The sequence below is a fragment of the Nerophis ophidion genome, linkage group LG23 (assembly GCF_033978795.1).
Source record: "Nerophis ophidion isolate RoL-2023_Sa linkage group LG23, RoL_Noph_v1.0, whole genome shotgun sequence".
Classification (NCBI taxonomy): domain Eukaryota; kingdom Metazoa; phylum Chordata; class Actinopteri; order Syngnathiformes; family Syngnathidae; genus Nerophis; species Nerophis ophidion.
The window spans coordinates 38,981,051-38,995,703 of NC_084633.1; the positions used below are offsets into that span (position 1 = coordinate 38,981,051).

At 43.6% G+C, this 14,653-nt stretch overlaps 1 protein-coding gene across 2 annotated transcripts; it reads right to left on the reverse strand.

The window, feature by feature from the left end:
* Positions 1-2,502: 2,502 nt before the first annotated feature.
* LOC133541237 (zinc finger protein 260-like) lies at positions 2,503-14,393 on the reverse strand. 2 transcript variants are annotated; one of them, XM_061884492.1, is made up of 4 exons: positions 13,960-14,393; positions 12,683-12,913; positions 12,128-12,258; positions 3,903-4,031 (listed from the first exon to the last, which is right to left on the reverse strand). In XM_061884492.1, the coding sequence occupies exons 1-3, from the start codon at positions 14,060-14,062 to the stop codon at positions 12,191-12,193; spliced, it is 402 nt and encodes a 133-aa protein (XP_061740476.1). In that variant the 5' UTR covers positions 14,063-14,393; the 3' UTR covers positions 3,903-4,031; positions 12,128-12,190. The 2 variants fall into 2 exon arrangements, with proteins under 2 accessions (XP_061740475.1, XP_061740476.1); XM_061884491.1 differs by lacking the exon at positions 12,128-12,258 and having other exon boundaries at positions 2,503-4,031.
* Between the last annotated feature and the right edge of the window lie 260 nt (positions 14,394-14,653).

Sequence of the window (14,653 nt, forward strand, 5' to 3'; positions counted from 1 at the left end):
ATGAGGTGGTTCGGGCATCTGGTCAGGATGCCACCCGAACGCCTCCCTAGGGAGGTGTTTAGGGCACGTCCAACCGGTAGGAGGCCACGGGGAAGACCCAGGACACGTTGGGAAGATTATGTCTCCCGACTGGCCTGGGAACGCCTCGGGATCCCCCGGGAAGAGCTAGACGAAGTGGCTGGGGAGAGGGAAGTCTGGGTTTCCCTGCTTAGGCTGTTGCCCCCGCGACCCGACCTCGGATAAGCGGAAGATGATGGATGGATGGATATATATATATATATATATATATATATATATATATATATATATAGAGAGAGAGAGAGAGAGAGAACGGCCTACGGATCACGATTGAAGCCAACAAGCAAACCGTCAACTTCCTCGACGTCACTTTCAACCTGAGAAATAACAGCTACCAACCATTCACGAAACCCAACACAACACTCCAATACGTGCACCATGACAGCAACCACCCACCCACCACCACGAAAAGAGTACCGACCAGACTTAATAAAAGGCTATCGATGCTGTCATCCAGCAAAGCTGAATTCGACCAAGCAACTCCCCCGTACCAGAAAGCACTTGATGAAAGCGGATACAACTTCACCCTCACCTATGAACCCACTCCAGGAAACCTACCAAAAAAGAGCAGAAAACGAAACAACATCATCTGGTACAACCCGCCATTCAGCAAAAACATCTCAACCAATATCGGCCACAAGTTCCTCACTCTGATCGACAAACACTTCCCCAAAGGCAACACCCTAAGAAAAATATTCAACAAGAACAACATTAAATTGAGCTACAGCTGTATGAACAACATGCAACAAATCATTTCAAACCACAACAAAGCAATTGCAAAAGGACTGCACACCCCCAGACTAAACGACTCTGAAACCAATAAGGAATGTAACTGTCGCAAGAAACCTGATTGCCCTCTCAACGGAGGGTGCTTACAGACATCAGTCGTTTACCAAGCAAAGGTAACACGCAAGGACATTAACACATCCGACACGTACGTAGGATTAACCGAAGGAGCATTCAAAACAAGATGGAATAATCACAACGCCTCCTTTGGAAACCAGACTTTGCGGAATTCTACAGAACTCAGCAAACACATTTGGAACCTCAAAGACAATATTGTTGAATATTCAATAACATGGCAAATTCTTGCATGTCACCACCTGCTGCCACCTAGTGGTTTGTATTCAGTTTCCTTTGTTGGTGCAGTTGACCTTGTGACCTCACTCCAGTTCTCTTTCCCCTGCAGTTCCCGTCTCTCTCGTGGGTGGAGCTGCGAGACGTGCACAGCTGTTTTTAATTTTGATTGAGGATATTTAACCTGCAATTTGGCAGCTGGATGGCACTTGGCGATTCAACCCTGTGGCTTCACTCCGAGATCTCTCCTGCATTTTGCTACGCTTGTTCCTGACTGCTCCTGGTGCCATCCAGCCTGTGTCTTAGTTTGTATTTGCACATCTTGCAAACTCCAGCCCAAGTTTTAGTTTAGATTGGATAACTTTTGTTGTTTTTGCCACGAAGCCCTTTTTGAGTTTACCTTCTTGCTTCGTCGTCCTTAGTTCTCTCCTTTTTGGAGCACCCTTAGTTGTAAGTACATTCTACTGAGTAAAGACTGTTTTACTCACCTTTCGTGTGTCTGCATCCTTGGGTTCCTCGCCACACTTGTAATACCAAACCGTGACATTGCATCCAGCACACCTTACAACAGTGGTAATAAAAGATGCAACCTATGCTTAAAAGAGAAACTGTATATTATATATATCATCCAGATCTATCATCCCTCAACAAGCGCAGTGAAATCATTTCAACATGCCGCCACAGACGGAAACACCTCCTAGGTAACACATGAGCCAATCACCACACCCTACGCCTGCTTGTACCCACCCACTCTGTGCCCTATATAAACCATTGTATGTGAATGCTTCCATTAAAATCTCCTGATGATTGAGGGAACCCCTCATGAAACAGATCTGTAGAGATGAAGTAGTCTTGTGATTTTTCCCACACCTACATATTGCGCTCTACCACGGTATCGAGCACTATTCTCTGGATAATCCAATCAAGACATATATATATATATATATATGCAAGAAACGGAACGTTGTTTCTTTCTGGTCTTTATTGCAGCCTGCCAAGATGGAGATGGGGCGACAACATGGCCGATGAAGACACCTCTTCCGCGTGAAACATAGTCGGGGTCACCAAAGTTGCAAATGCAAGAAACAGAACGTTGTCTCTTTAAGGTCTTTATTGTAGACTGCCAACATGAGAATAGCAACAACACAACACAACATGCACTTTTTATGTGTGAGCATGGTCCTAGTGCCCGCCACAGCACAGTAGATATCTGTGGGATGATGTACAATATTGGCTTTTGCCTGACACTCTGAACTGTCATTGCATACTAATGCACGTACTTGATTGAAAAAAGTAATATATGTAGATGAATATTAAAAAGATTGTTACACAACAACGTCACACATGTTATATTATACATGTTATACACCGTTTATTTCAAATCCTGCAGTTTCATTTGCTGCTGCTGTTCTCACCAGCACACTTGTGTTTCTTACACTGGTACTTAGAAGACAATCTTTCACCACACACACTGCAACTCAACACTTTCTCTCCTGGGTGTCTTCTCATGTGTACTACAAGGTTTGATTGGTCGCAAAAGCTTCTGTTGCAGATTGAACATGTGAAGGGCTTTTCACCAGTGTGTCTTCTCATGTGTGCTACAAGGTTGGATCGTTGACAAAAGCTTCTGTTGCATATTAAACAGGAATATGATTTTTCCCCAGTGTGTGTTCTCTTGTGTGCTTTTAAACTACTACTTTGTGTAAAACCTTTACCACAGATTGAACAAGAAAAAGGTTTTTCACCAGTGTGTGTTGTCATGTGTGCTACAAGGTTTGATCGATGACAAAAGCTTCTGTCGCAGATTGAACAAGAATGTGATTTTTCACCAGTGTGTGTTTTCATGTGTCTTTTCAAATTCTGACCTTGTGTAAAACCTTTACCACAGGTTGAACAGGAAAAGGGTTTTTCACCAGTGTGTGTTCTCATGTGTGCTTTCAAACTGTGACTTTGTGTAAAACCTTTACCACACAGTGAACAGGAAAACATTTTTTCACCAGTGTGTGTTCTCTTGTGTCTTTTCACATCTTCACTTCTTGTAAAACTTTTACCACAGGTTGAACAGATAAAAGGTTTTTCTCCAGTGTGTATTCTCATGTGTACTTTCAAATAGTGACTTTGTGTAAAAACTTTACCGCAGGTCGAACAGGAAAAAGTTTTTTCTCCGGTGTGTGTTCTCATGTGTCTTTTCAGATTACGACAGTATGTAAAAGTTTTGTGACAGGTAGAACATGTGAAGTGAGTGTTGTCAGTGTGACATGTTGCATCATCTTTAGAGTCTTCATCATCAGTGTCAGGAGAGTGTGAGGTTGTGTCCTCACTATCTGATAGTGGAGCTAAGAGCTGGTCTGCTTGTGATCCTCCACAGTGGTCTCCATCAGCTTCTGTTGTCATGTGTTGTGTTGAGCTGCTGCTTGGAGGCTCCCCCCCTCCCCTCTCCTCACTTTCACCTTTCACCTCATCATCTTCACTCTTCACAGGGACACCAGTCACTGGGAACTCCTCCAACCATTTAGGCTGACTGATGCCCTCTTCCTCCTCTTCCTCTTTAATGTGCACCGCCTCTTGCTCCTCCTCTTCCTCTTTAATGCGAGGGGTCAGCGGGTTCTCTTGCTCCTTAAAGTGAGGGGTCAGTGGGTCCTCCTCTTCCTTTTTGATGTGTAAGATCAGTGGGTCCTCCGCTTGCCCTTTAATGTGAAGGGTCAGCTTAACACGGTGGGTCTGTGGCGTCTCGTCTTCCTCTTTAATGTGGGGGGGCTGTGGCTCTTCTCTTCCCTCTTTAATGTGTTGGGAATGTGGTACCTCTTCTTCCTCATGTATGTGGGGGGACTGTGGTTCTTCCTCCTGCTCATGGGGTGGAGGTTCTTCTTCAACGTCTGCGGGACAGGACAAAACAAACATTCTTTAGAAAAGTCCAGCTTTGCTCAAATCAAATGAAATCAACTTTACTTATGAGGCACATTTAATATTTACCACAAAGTGCTGTACAATAGGCAGGTTAAAAGATAACACAAGGGAAACTAGCAAACACAACACAAACAAAGCACGATTAAAAAATTAATAAGACATAGAAACAGGTTCACAGCAGGTGCATAATGGGATGCTATAGCAGGATGGAGATCACAGAACGTTAAAGGCCATGGAATAAAAGTGTGTTTTTAAGAGTGATTTAAAAACAGGAAGAGAGGATGCCTGTCTAACACTCAAAGGTAAGTTGTTCCAGAGCTTGCGAGTAGCAGCGGCGAAAGCTCTGTCACCAAGTTTCAGCCTAAATGCATTTAGTGGTCAATTGTACGGAATATGTACTGAACTGTGCAATCTACTAATACAAGTATCACTCAATCAATCAAAAACATGCGGTAAAAGTAAGCGTGTGCTAATTATTATAAAACCTTTTCTCACTCTGGCACTTACCAGAGGCATGCAGTAAACATTTGAGTGTGATGTAAATCCTACTGAATAGCTCTAATCTTCTTCCCTTTATGCGATTTCAAATTACCGGTATTGAACTCAGCCTCCTCCATTTTGAAAATGATGACGGGGGAAGTGTCACTCGTGACGTCACAAGTTTGACCAGGCGGTAATACTAAGCATGCGCTAATTATTTTGCGAAGTGAGTTTGACCCGGCACTAATTCAAGGCAGGAGCATATATCATATGACTTACGTCAATTCAAGGAAATATCCATCCATCCATCCATTTTCTACCGCTTATTCCCTTTTGGGGTCGCGGGGGGCGCTGGCGCCTATCTCAGCTACAATCGGGCGGAAGGCGGGGTACACCCTGGACAAGTCGCCACCTCATCACAGGGCCAACACAGATAGACAGACAACATTCACACACTAGGGCCAATTTAGTGTTGCCAATCAACCTATCCCCAGGTGCATGTCTTTGGAAGTGGGAGGAAGCCGGAGTACCCGGAGGGAACCCACGCATTCACGGGGAGAACATGCAAACTCCACACAGAAAGATCCCGAGTCTGGATTTGAACCCAGGACTGCAGGACCTTCGTATTGTGAGGCAGACGCACTAACCCCTCTGCCACCGTGAAGCCTTCAAGGAAATATGGTATAACAAATTTTTGTTTTCATCTAAACATTTGTTATCATGGACTGTCACGTTTGTGTTGGATCCACTATGGATTGAACTTTCACAGTATCATGTTAGACCCGCTCGACGTCCATTGCTTTCGGTCCCTTGGAGGGGCGGGGGTCGGGGTGGGGGGTTGCCCACATATGCAGTCCTCTCCAAGGTTTCTCATAGTCATCATTGTCACTGTCTTCTGACGTTCCACTGGGGTAAGTTTCCTTTGCCCTTATGTGGGCTCTACCGAGGATGTCGTTGTGGTTTGTGTTGTGGTTTGTGCAGCCCTTTGAGACACCATTGATTTAGGGCTATATAAATAAACATTGATTGATTGATTGATGTTACTGCCCCCCCCAGGGAGCCAGTGAAGGGACGCTGGTATGGGGTGATGTGCTCACGCCTGCGGGTCTGTGTTAGCAGACCAGCAGCAGAGTTCTGCATGAGCTGCAGGAAGGCGAGGGAGGCCTGGCTAATGCCTACATTCAAGGCGTTGCAGTAGTCAAAACGAGAGGAGATAAATGCCTACGTAAGTGCCGAGGGGAGGAAGAGCGACTTGGACTAAACCACAAAAGTTCTGTTTTGTTTTCATTCAGGCTCAGGAAGTTAACTGAAAGCCAGGCTTTAATGTCGTGCAGGCAGTCAATGAGACGCTGGACCCTGTTATTTTGTGCCATGGGAAAGTAGATCTGGCAGTCATCGGCATAAAAATGAAATGCAATACTGTGCTTCTTGAAAACAGAACCAAGGGGGCGAAGGTAAAGCGCAAATAAAAGAGGGCCAAGGATTGAGCCTTGGAAGACCCCATGTGGTAGAGGAGCTGTGGAAGACAAAAAGTTGTCTATTTTTACACAAAAACTCCTGTCGGTCAGGTACGACCGGAACCAGTTGAGGGTGGCGCCCTTAATGCCCACACAGTTCTAAAGACAAGTGATTAAGGTGGCGTGGTCGACGGTGTCGAATGCAACAGAATCTGTTGACAGGAGGATATCGTTAGACACTTCTAGAAGCGCTGACTCTGTGCTGAGGAGGGCTTTGAAACCGGACTGGATCAGCTCAGTGATACCATTATCCTCTAAGAAGGGCAACAACTGACTGTAAACAACCTTCTCTAATATTTTGGAAATGTATGGAATATTAGAGATAGGTCTGAGATTGGAGAGGAGGGAGGAGTGCATGTTTAGACTCTGCTGGTACTATTCCAGAAGAGAGGCTACTATTGATAATGTTAAGGACGCTTGATCCAATAGTAGCAAGTACCTCCTTAAACAGGCGAGGTGGGAGGGCATCTGCAGGAGAACCAGAGGGCTTCATATGACTAACCGTGTCTTTTAGAAAGGAAAAGGACACCGGCTCAAACTGATGGAAAATAGAAGAGAAGTGCAGAGGAACAGAAAGGTCACAGGAAGGCTGGGATTAACTGGCTCTAGTTGACACAATTTTGTCAGTGAAAAAGTGGAGACAACTTTCGCAGAATTCAGAAGAAGCATCAAAACCAACAGTTTTTGGAGCATCAATGACTGTTAATGGTTTTGAACAGAGCTCTGGGGTTGTTACAGTTAGAAGATATAATCTGAGATAAATATATATTCATCTCTGCTTTTACAGTCATCTGAAAGGAAAGCAGGCTTTCTTTAAAAATGGCAAGGGACACATGCAGCCTGTCTTTTTTCCATTTTTTCTCTGCTATCCTCAATCAATCAATCAATCAATGTTTATTTATATAGCCCCAAATCACAAATGTCTCAAAGGACTGCACAAATCATTACGACTACAACATCCTCGGAAGAACCCACAAAAGGGCAAGGAAAACTCACACCCAGTGGGCAGGGAGAATTCACATTCAGTGGGACGCCAGCGACAATGCTGACTATGAGAAACCTTGGAGAGGACCTCAGATGTGGGCAACCCCCCCCCTCTAGGGGACCGAAAGCAATGGATGTCGAGCGGGTCTAACATGATACTGTGAAAGTTCAATCCATAGTGGCTCCAAGACAGCAGTGAGAGTCCCGTCCACAGGAAACCATCTCAAGCGGATCAGCAGCGTAGAGATGTCCCCAACCGATACAGGCGAGCGGTCCATCCTGGGTCCCGACGAGTGGTCCATCCTGGGTCTCGACTCTGGACAGTCAGTACTTCATCCATGGTCATCGGACCGGACCCCCTCCACAAGGGAGGGGGGGACATAGGAGAAAGAAAAGAAGCGGCAGATCAACTGGTCTAAAAAGGAGGTCTATTTAAAGGCTAGAGTATACAGATGAGTTTTAAGATGAGACTTAAATGCTTCTACTGAGGTAGCATCTCGAACTGTTACCGGGAGGGCATTCCAGAGTACTGGAGCCCGAACGGAAAACGCTCTATAGCCCGCAGACTTTTTTTGAGCTCTAGGAATCACTAATAAGCCGGAGTCTTTTGAACGCAGATTTCTTGCCGGGACATACGGTACAATACAATCGGCAAGATAGGATGGAGCTAGACCGTGTAGTATTTTATACGTAAGTAGTAAAACCTTAAAGTCACATCTTAAGTGCACAGGAAGCCAGTGCAGGTGAGCCAGTACAGGTATATATGTATGTATATATGTATATAAAGGTATATACAGTATAGGTATATATGTATGTATATATGTATATAAAGGTATATACAGTACAGGTATATATGTATGTATATATGTATATAAAGGTATATACAGTATAGGTATATATGTATGTATATATGTATATAAAGGTATATACAGTACAGGTATATATGTATGTATATATGTATATAAAGGTATATACAGTACAGGCGTAATATGATCAAACTTTCTTGTTCTTGTCAAAAGTCTAGCAGCCGCATTTTGTACCAACTGTAATCTTTTAATGCTAAACATTGGGAGACCCGAAAATAATACGTTACAGTAATCGAGACGAGACGTAACAAACGCATGGATAATGATCTCGGCGTCTTTAGTGGACAAAATGGAGCGAATTTTAGCGATATTACGGAGATGAAAGAAGGCCGTTTTAGTAACGCTTTTAATGTGTGACTCAAAGGAGAGAGTTGGGTCGAAGATAATACCCAGATTTTTTACAGAGTCACCTTGTTTTATTATTTGGTTGTCAAATGTTAAAGTTGTATTATTAAATAGAGGTCGGTGTCTAGCAGGACCGATAATCAGCATTTCCGTTTTTTTGGCATTAAGTTGCACGAGTGACGTCATTCAACCAGGGCTGAGGCGTGGCTTTAGAGCGGCGGCATTTGAAAGGTGCGATCGTGTCCAGTGTTAGTAAACAAATAGAGTTGAACCCAGAAACCAACTCTTCAGTATTCAGACATACAGAGGCTGCAGAATTATCATCACAAAGAGTCGAAGAAATGGAGGAGAACAGAGCAGGAGACGAAGAATTAAACATGCGAGAGCGTTGAGGAGGAGCGCACAATTTAACCGGACACTGAGTGGGAATATCAAACAGGATCGGCATATGATCAGAGAACACAGCGTCGCAAATGTCCAAATTAAAAACACACAAACCATACGGGAGCACTAAATGGAGTGTATGCCCGCGTTCACGTGTGGAACCACACACAGACTGTACAAAGTTCCATCCATCCATTTTCTACCGCTTATTCCCTTTCGGGGTCGCGGGGGGCGCTGGCGCCTATCTCAGCTACAATCGGGCGGAAGGCGGGGTACACCCTGGACCAGTCGCCACCTCATCACAGAGCCAACACAGATAGACAGACAACATTCACACACTAGGGCCAATTTAGTGTTGCCAATCAACCTATCCCCAGGTGCATGTCTTTGGAAGTGGGAGGAAGCCGGAGTACCCGGAGGGAACCCACGCATTCACGGGGAGAACATGCAAACTCCACACAGAAAGATCCCGAGCCTGGATTTGAACCCAGGACTGCAGGAACTTCGTATTGTGAGGCAGACGCACTAACCCCTCTGCCACCCTGTACAAAGTTAAATGAGTCAATTACATTCAGGAAGCTCCTGGAAAGCGACTCGTCTGGGCTCAGGTGTGAATATTAAAATCACCAGAGATAAGGACAAGATTATATTTAGGCAGGATTTCAGCCAGAAATTCAGAAAAGTCAGTTATAAAGTCTTTGTGGTACTTGGGTGGTCGATAGACGACGGCACACAGGACGACATTAGAAAGACCCAGTTCAAACATGCACAGTTCCAAGCTTGAAAAGGAGGATTGCAGGCGGATCTGACGGCATTTAAAGTCATTTTTGAAAACGACAGCTAATCTTCCTCCTTTTCGACCGGACAACCGCGGAGAATTAAAGTAGGAACACTCCGGAGGCAGAAGTTCATTAAGAGGGACGGACTCACCAGCTCTCAGCCATGTTTCTGTCACACAGAGGAAGTCAAGTCCGCGGGAAGTGAAGAAATCCTTCACGATAAACGTTTTGTTTATCAAAGATCTTGCGTTCAAATGACTGAACCTGGCGGGGGCCAGCACGTCCAAGGCCGCAGCTAATCCAGGTGGGGCCCGACACACAGCCTTCGGGGGCGGGGACAGCAGGAGCAACGGCGGCAAGCCTCATCCTCCAAACCAACGATATAGGAACAAGCCAGGAACCGATGGGATCCAGCGAGCGTGGATACAGGAGGAGACCGGATACTGCACCATTCCTCCTTCGGGAAGCCACGGGAAGCCAGGCCAGGAGTGCCCCAACTTTCACCAGCTGGCCGCCGCGTTTACCGCAGCGCCGGAGACACTTCCGCTGGGGGAGAGGCGCCAGGAGACGGGAAAGGAAGGCAGGAATCCGGCCAGGTGAAAAAGCTGACTGGGACGTCGAAAAACCAACATCGAAGTTGATCGAATAAGTGGGAGAGGGGCAAAGATCCAACAGTGTTTGGCGTTCATACACAAGCAGTGAGCTGACAGAGATGAAAATAGACGCAAACAACACAAAAAACGAACAGAGCTGACAGCGAGAGACGGCAGGTCAAAGCACATACTGGCACCATCTTGGAAATACCTAAAAAACTCATTATTATATCAACTATCAGAGACAGAAACGCTTCATTTAACATAATGTCCTTTTTTGCTGCTTCAAAACAGCTCAATTAACACAGAAAAAGGAAAAGTGAAATAACAGACGGACAGGGCTTTGCTGTTTGTAACACACACACACACACACACACACACACACACACACACACACACACCGCAAAATGCGCTAACGTTAAAAGCTAATTAGCCTTCACCTCAATCCAGGACTGCGAGTGAGCTGAGCTGCTTTTTGTTTCTAGAAAGTCAATGGGCTCATAGTGATGTTACTAATACAAACCCCTTTTCCATATGAGTTGGGAAATGGTGTTAGATGTAAATATAAACGGAATACAATGATTTGCAAATCCTATTCAACCCATATTCAATTGAATGCACTACAAAGACAACATATTTGATGTTCAAACTCATAAACCTAATTTATTTTTTTGCAAACAATAATTAACTTAGAATTTCATAGCTGCAACATGCGCCAAAGTAGTTAGGAAAGGACATGTTCACCACTGTGTTACATCACCTTTTCTCAATACACGTTTAGGAACTGAGGAAACTAATTGTTGAAGCTTTGAAAGTGGAATTCTTTCCCATTCTTGTTTTATGTAGAGCTTCAGTCGTTCAACAGTCCGGGGTCTCCGCTGTCGTATTTTACGCTTCATAATACGCCACACATTTTCCATGGGAGACAGGTTTGGACTGCAGGCGGGCCAGGAAAGTACCTGTACTCCTTTTTTTTACGAAGCCACTTGTCTTGCTGAAAATAGTAGGGGCGTCCATGATAACGTTGCTTGGATGACAACATATGTTGCTCCAAAACCTGTATGTATCATTCAGCGTTAATGGTGCCTTCACAGATGTGTAAGTTACCCATGCCTTGGGCACTAATGCACCCCCATACCATCACACATGCTGGCTTTTCAACTTTGCGCCTAAAACAATCCAGATGGTTATTTTCCTCTTTGTTCTGGAGGACACCACGTCCTCTATTTCCAAATATAATTTGAAACGTCGACTCGTCAGACCACAGAACTCTTTTCCACTTTGCATCAGTCCATCTTAGATGATCTCGGGCCCAGCCAAGCCGGCGGCGTTTCAGGATATTGTTGATAAATAGGTTTGGCTTTGCATAGTAGAGTTTTAACTTGCACTTACAGATGTAGCGACCAACTGTAGTTACTGACAGTGGTTTTATGAAGTGTTCCTGAGCCCATGTGGTGATATCCTTTACACACTGATGTCGCTTTTTGATGCAGTACCGCCTGAGGAATCAAAAGTCTGTGATATCATGGCTTACGTGCAGTGATTTCTTCGAGGTTCTCTGAACTTTTTGATAATTTTACGGACCGTAGATGGTAAAATCCCTAAATTCCTTGCAATAGCTCGTTGAGAAATGTTGTTCTAAAACTGTTCGACAATTTGCTTACAAAGTGGTGACCCTCGCCCCATCCTTGTTTGTGAATTACTTAGTATTTAATGGAAGCTGCTTTTATACCCAATCATGACACCCACCTGTTCCCAATTAGCCTGCACACCTGTGGGATGTTACATTTAAGTGTTTGATGAGCATTCCTCAACTTTATCAGTATTTATTGCCACCTTTCCCAACTTCTTTGTCACGTGTTGCTGGCATCAAATTCTAAAGTTAATGATTATTTGCAAAAATAATAAAAAATGTTTGAACATCAAATATGTTGTCTTTGTAGCATATTCAACTGAATATGGGTTGAAAATGATTTGTAAATCATTGTCTTCCATTTATATTTACATCTTACACAATTTCCCAACTCATATGGAAACAGGGTTTGTAGTTGACTGGGAGGTGTTTATTATAATTTGGGGAGAGTCCGCTGCCTGATGCTTACCTGCTAAACACCTACCTGCTCATGACGACGGTGGAGCACTGACTCCTTGCGCTCTGAATACACACTGCTGATTGGCTGTTACTGCTCTGTCTGTAACCAATCAGATGGTTGTGTGGGTGCGACAATGCTGGGTGATGTGACGAGTACTGACAGAGACAGGCAGAACGAAGTGGAGCAGCTTGTCAAGACTTTATCTTAATATGTTCGTGTGAAAACTCGTTCGGTACACCTCCGAACCGAACCGAAACCCCCGTACCGAAACGGTTCAATAAAAATACACGTATACACAAATAAATCCCTAATCTTCACCACTAAACCTTTGAAATATGCTGACTTATGTGCTGCTAAGGTAAATAAACAGTAGCCATATTGAATGTTTGCCTTCATTTGACCACGTGAGGTTAGGAGGACGGCCTCTAGGTCACATGGTTACACCCCAGCAATTACACTGTTGATGATAGATTTTTAAATGGTGGTGTTAAAAAGCAAGTTTATCTTCATCTTTAATCCTAAATGTGTGAACATGTGTCACAAACACTGTATTAGATGATATGTGGATGTTGTGCTTACTTGGACTGTGATGAAGCTGTGAGGACTCAGCTGCTTTGTCTTCATGCTCTTCAATCTTCACAGAGACAACAGTCAGTGGAAACTTGCTGACATCAGCCTCCTCCTGCCCTAGAAGACACTCTCCCCCCTCTTCCTCTTTAAAATGTGAGGGCTGTGGATACTCTAAAGTGAAACTGTCCCCCTGCAGATGAGGGAAACATTCTTCTTGGTGTTCAATCAGCTGATGGATGTCTACAGGACACAAACAAAACACATTTTAACTCCTACATGCTAAGTATTAAATCCTACATGAAATAATGGGCTGTTGCTATTGAAAATGTTATTAATCAAGTGTTCTACGGGAAATGTTTCCGATTAATCGAGTAACAGTATAAAACATAGTGTTGCTTGGTTAAAGACAAATTTAAGCGACCATAAGACACTTCACTTAATAATGAACGGCCAATTGGTTTGAGATGGTATGAGATCAAGATGTCATCTTTAGATCAGGCTTTGTTTTTTTACACAATCACTGCCACGCTAACAAGTTAAAGTACAAATGATTGTCACACACACACTTGGTGTGGAGAGATTAATCCCTGCATTCGACCCATCACCCTTGATCACCCCCTGGGAGGTGAAGGGAGCAGTGAGGGGCAGCGGTGGCCGCGCCCGGGAATTATTTTTATGGTGATTTAACCCCCAATTCCAACTCTTGATGCTGAGTGCCCAGTAGGGAAGTAATGGCTCCCATTTTTATAGTCTTTGGTATGACTCAGCCGGGGTTTGAACTCACAACCTACCTCAGGGCGGACACTCTAACCACTAGGCCACTGAGTAGGTGGATGTAGTAAGTTAATGGCTGCACCAATATGAAGGAAATAATAGCTTTGACACACATATATATATATATATATATATATATATATATATATATATATATAGTTTTACAGCATCAGTTACCATGGTAACTGACCCTGACTTTGTCTTCCCTCTTTTGTTTTTGGAGGTAAAACTCCCGAGCTTTACATACTCAGGACTTTGCACTTAACCTGCTCTCTGGAATATTCCCCCGGCGACTGTGTGAGTTTTGTGTAAACATGTTGATACACATTGTTACAAACATCAACCTCTCATAAATATTGTGTGTCTGACAATGTCTCCTTCTTAACAATGTAAAACAATCAGTGCATCATCCTCACATGACAATCCATCTTCCTACAGACAAATTATTGAAGAATAGTGTTAATAATGAAATATAAAGTCAGTAAAGATGTGGGAGTAAGAAGTAAACAAACCTGTTCTGTGTAACACAACTTGAGGTTTTTCATGTTGTCGCTCCTTCTCCTCTTTTGTTGGACAAAGTTCCTCCTCGTACTTTGCTGTGGTTCTTTGGCACATTTTCACACAATCACAACACTTTACACTCACACTTGATCTCTACTTAGTGATGTGTTTTGATCACTTCCGCCTCTCTTTGTTAGCAGCTAACAAGCTAAGCTAACTAGCAAGCTAAGCTAGCTCGAGAAGCATCAAAGTGCGCTCAGACTAATATAACCGGATGCAAACAGTTATTAACGATGTTTACTCTCTTTACTAGAGTGTAATAAAGGACATATATGTGTACATGGAGGCACAGATTAAGAACATTGAACTGTGACTGCAATAACGTCTTCACCGTCAGACGCCATCTTGCTTTATCCTCGCCGTGTTTGCTTCGCGCGCAGTGTTGTCAGATCTCGCGAGAGAAACAAGTAACAACCTCTTTTCCAGGTCTCGCGAGAGAAATAAGAACAACCAGCTCTCACTTCCGGTACAACTATTTTATTATATATTATTTACTTATTCTGAAAATAAAAGTAGACCTGTCCATTTTACATTTTCAAAACAAAGATTTACAACTTATTTTCGTACAAATACTCAAATATTAAACAATGTATTGAAACAAAAGTAGCATGAGAAAAAATAAAATAAAATATATGAATATTAGAC

Bases quoted from the DNA above. Each gene is read 5' to 3' on its own strand.
- LOC133541237 (XM_061884491.1), bottom strand. From the start codon at position 14,062: ATGTGCCAAAGAACCACAGCAAAGTACGAGGAGGAACTTTGTCCAACA. The intron at 12,914-13,959 runs GTTTGTTTACTT...TGTGTCCTGTAG, and splicing joins AGTTGTGTTACACAGAACAG to ACATCCATCAGCTGATTGAA. The intron at 4,032-12,682 runs GTAAGCACAACA...CCTGTCCCGCAG, and splicing joins ACAGCTTCATCACAGTCCAA to ACGTTGAAGAAGAACCTCCA.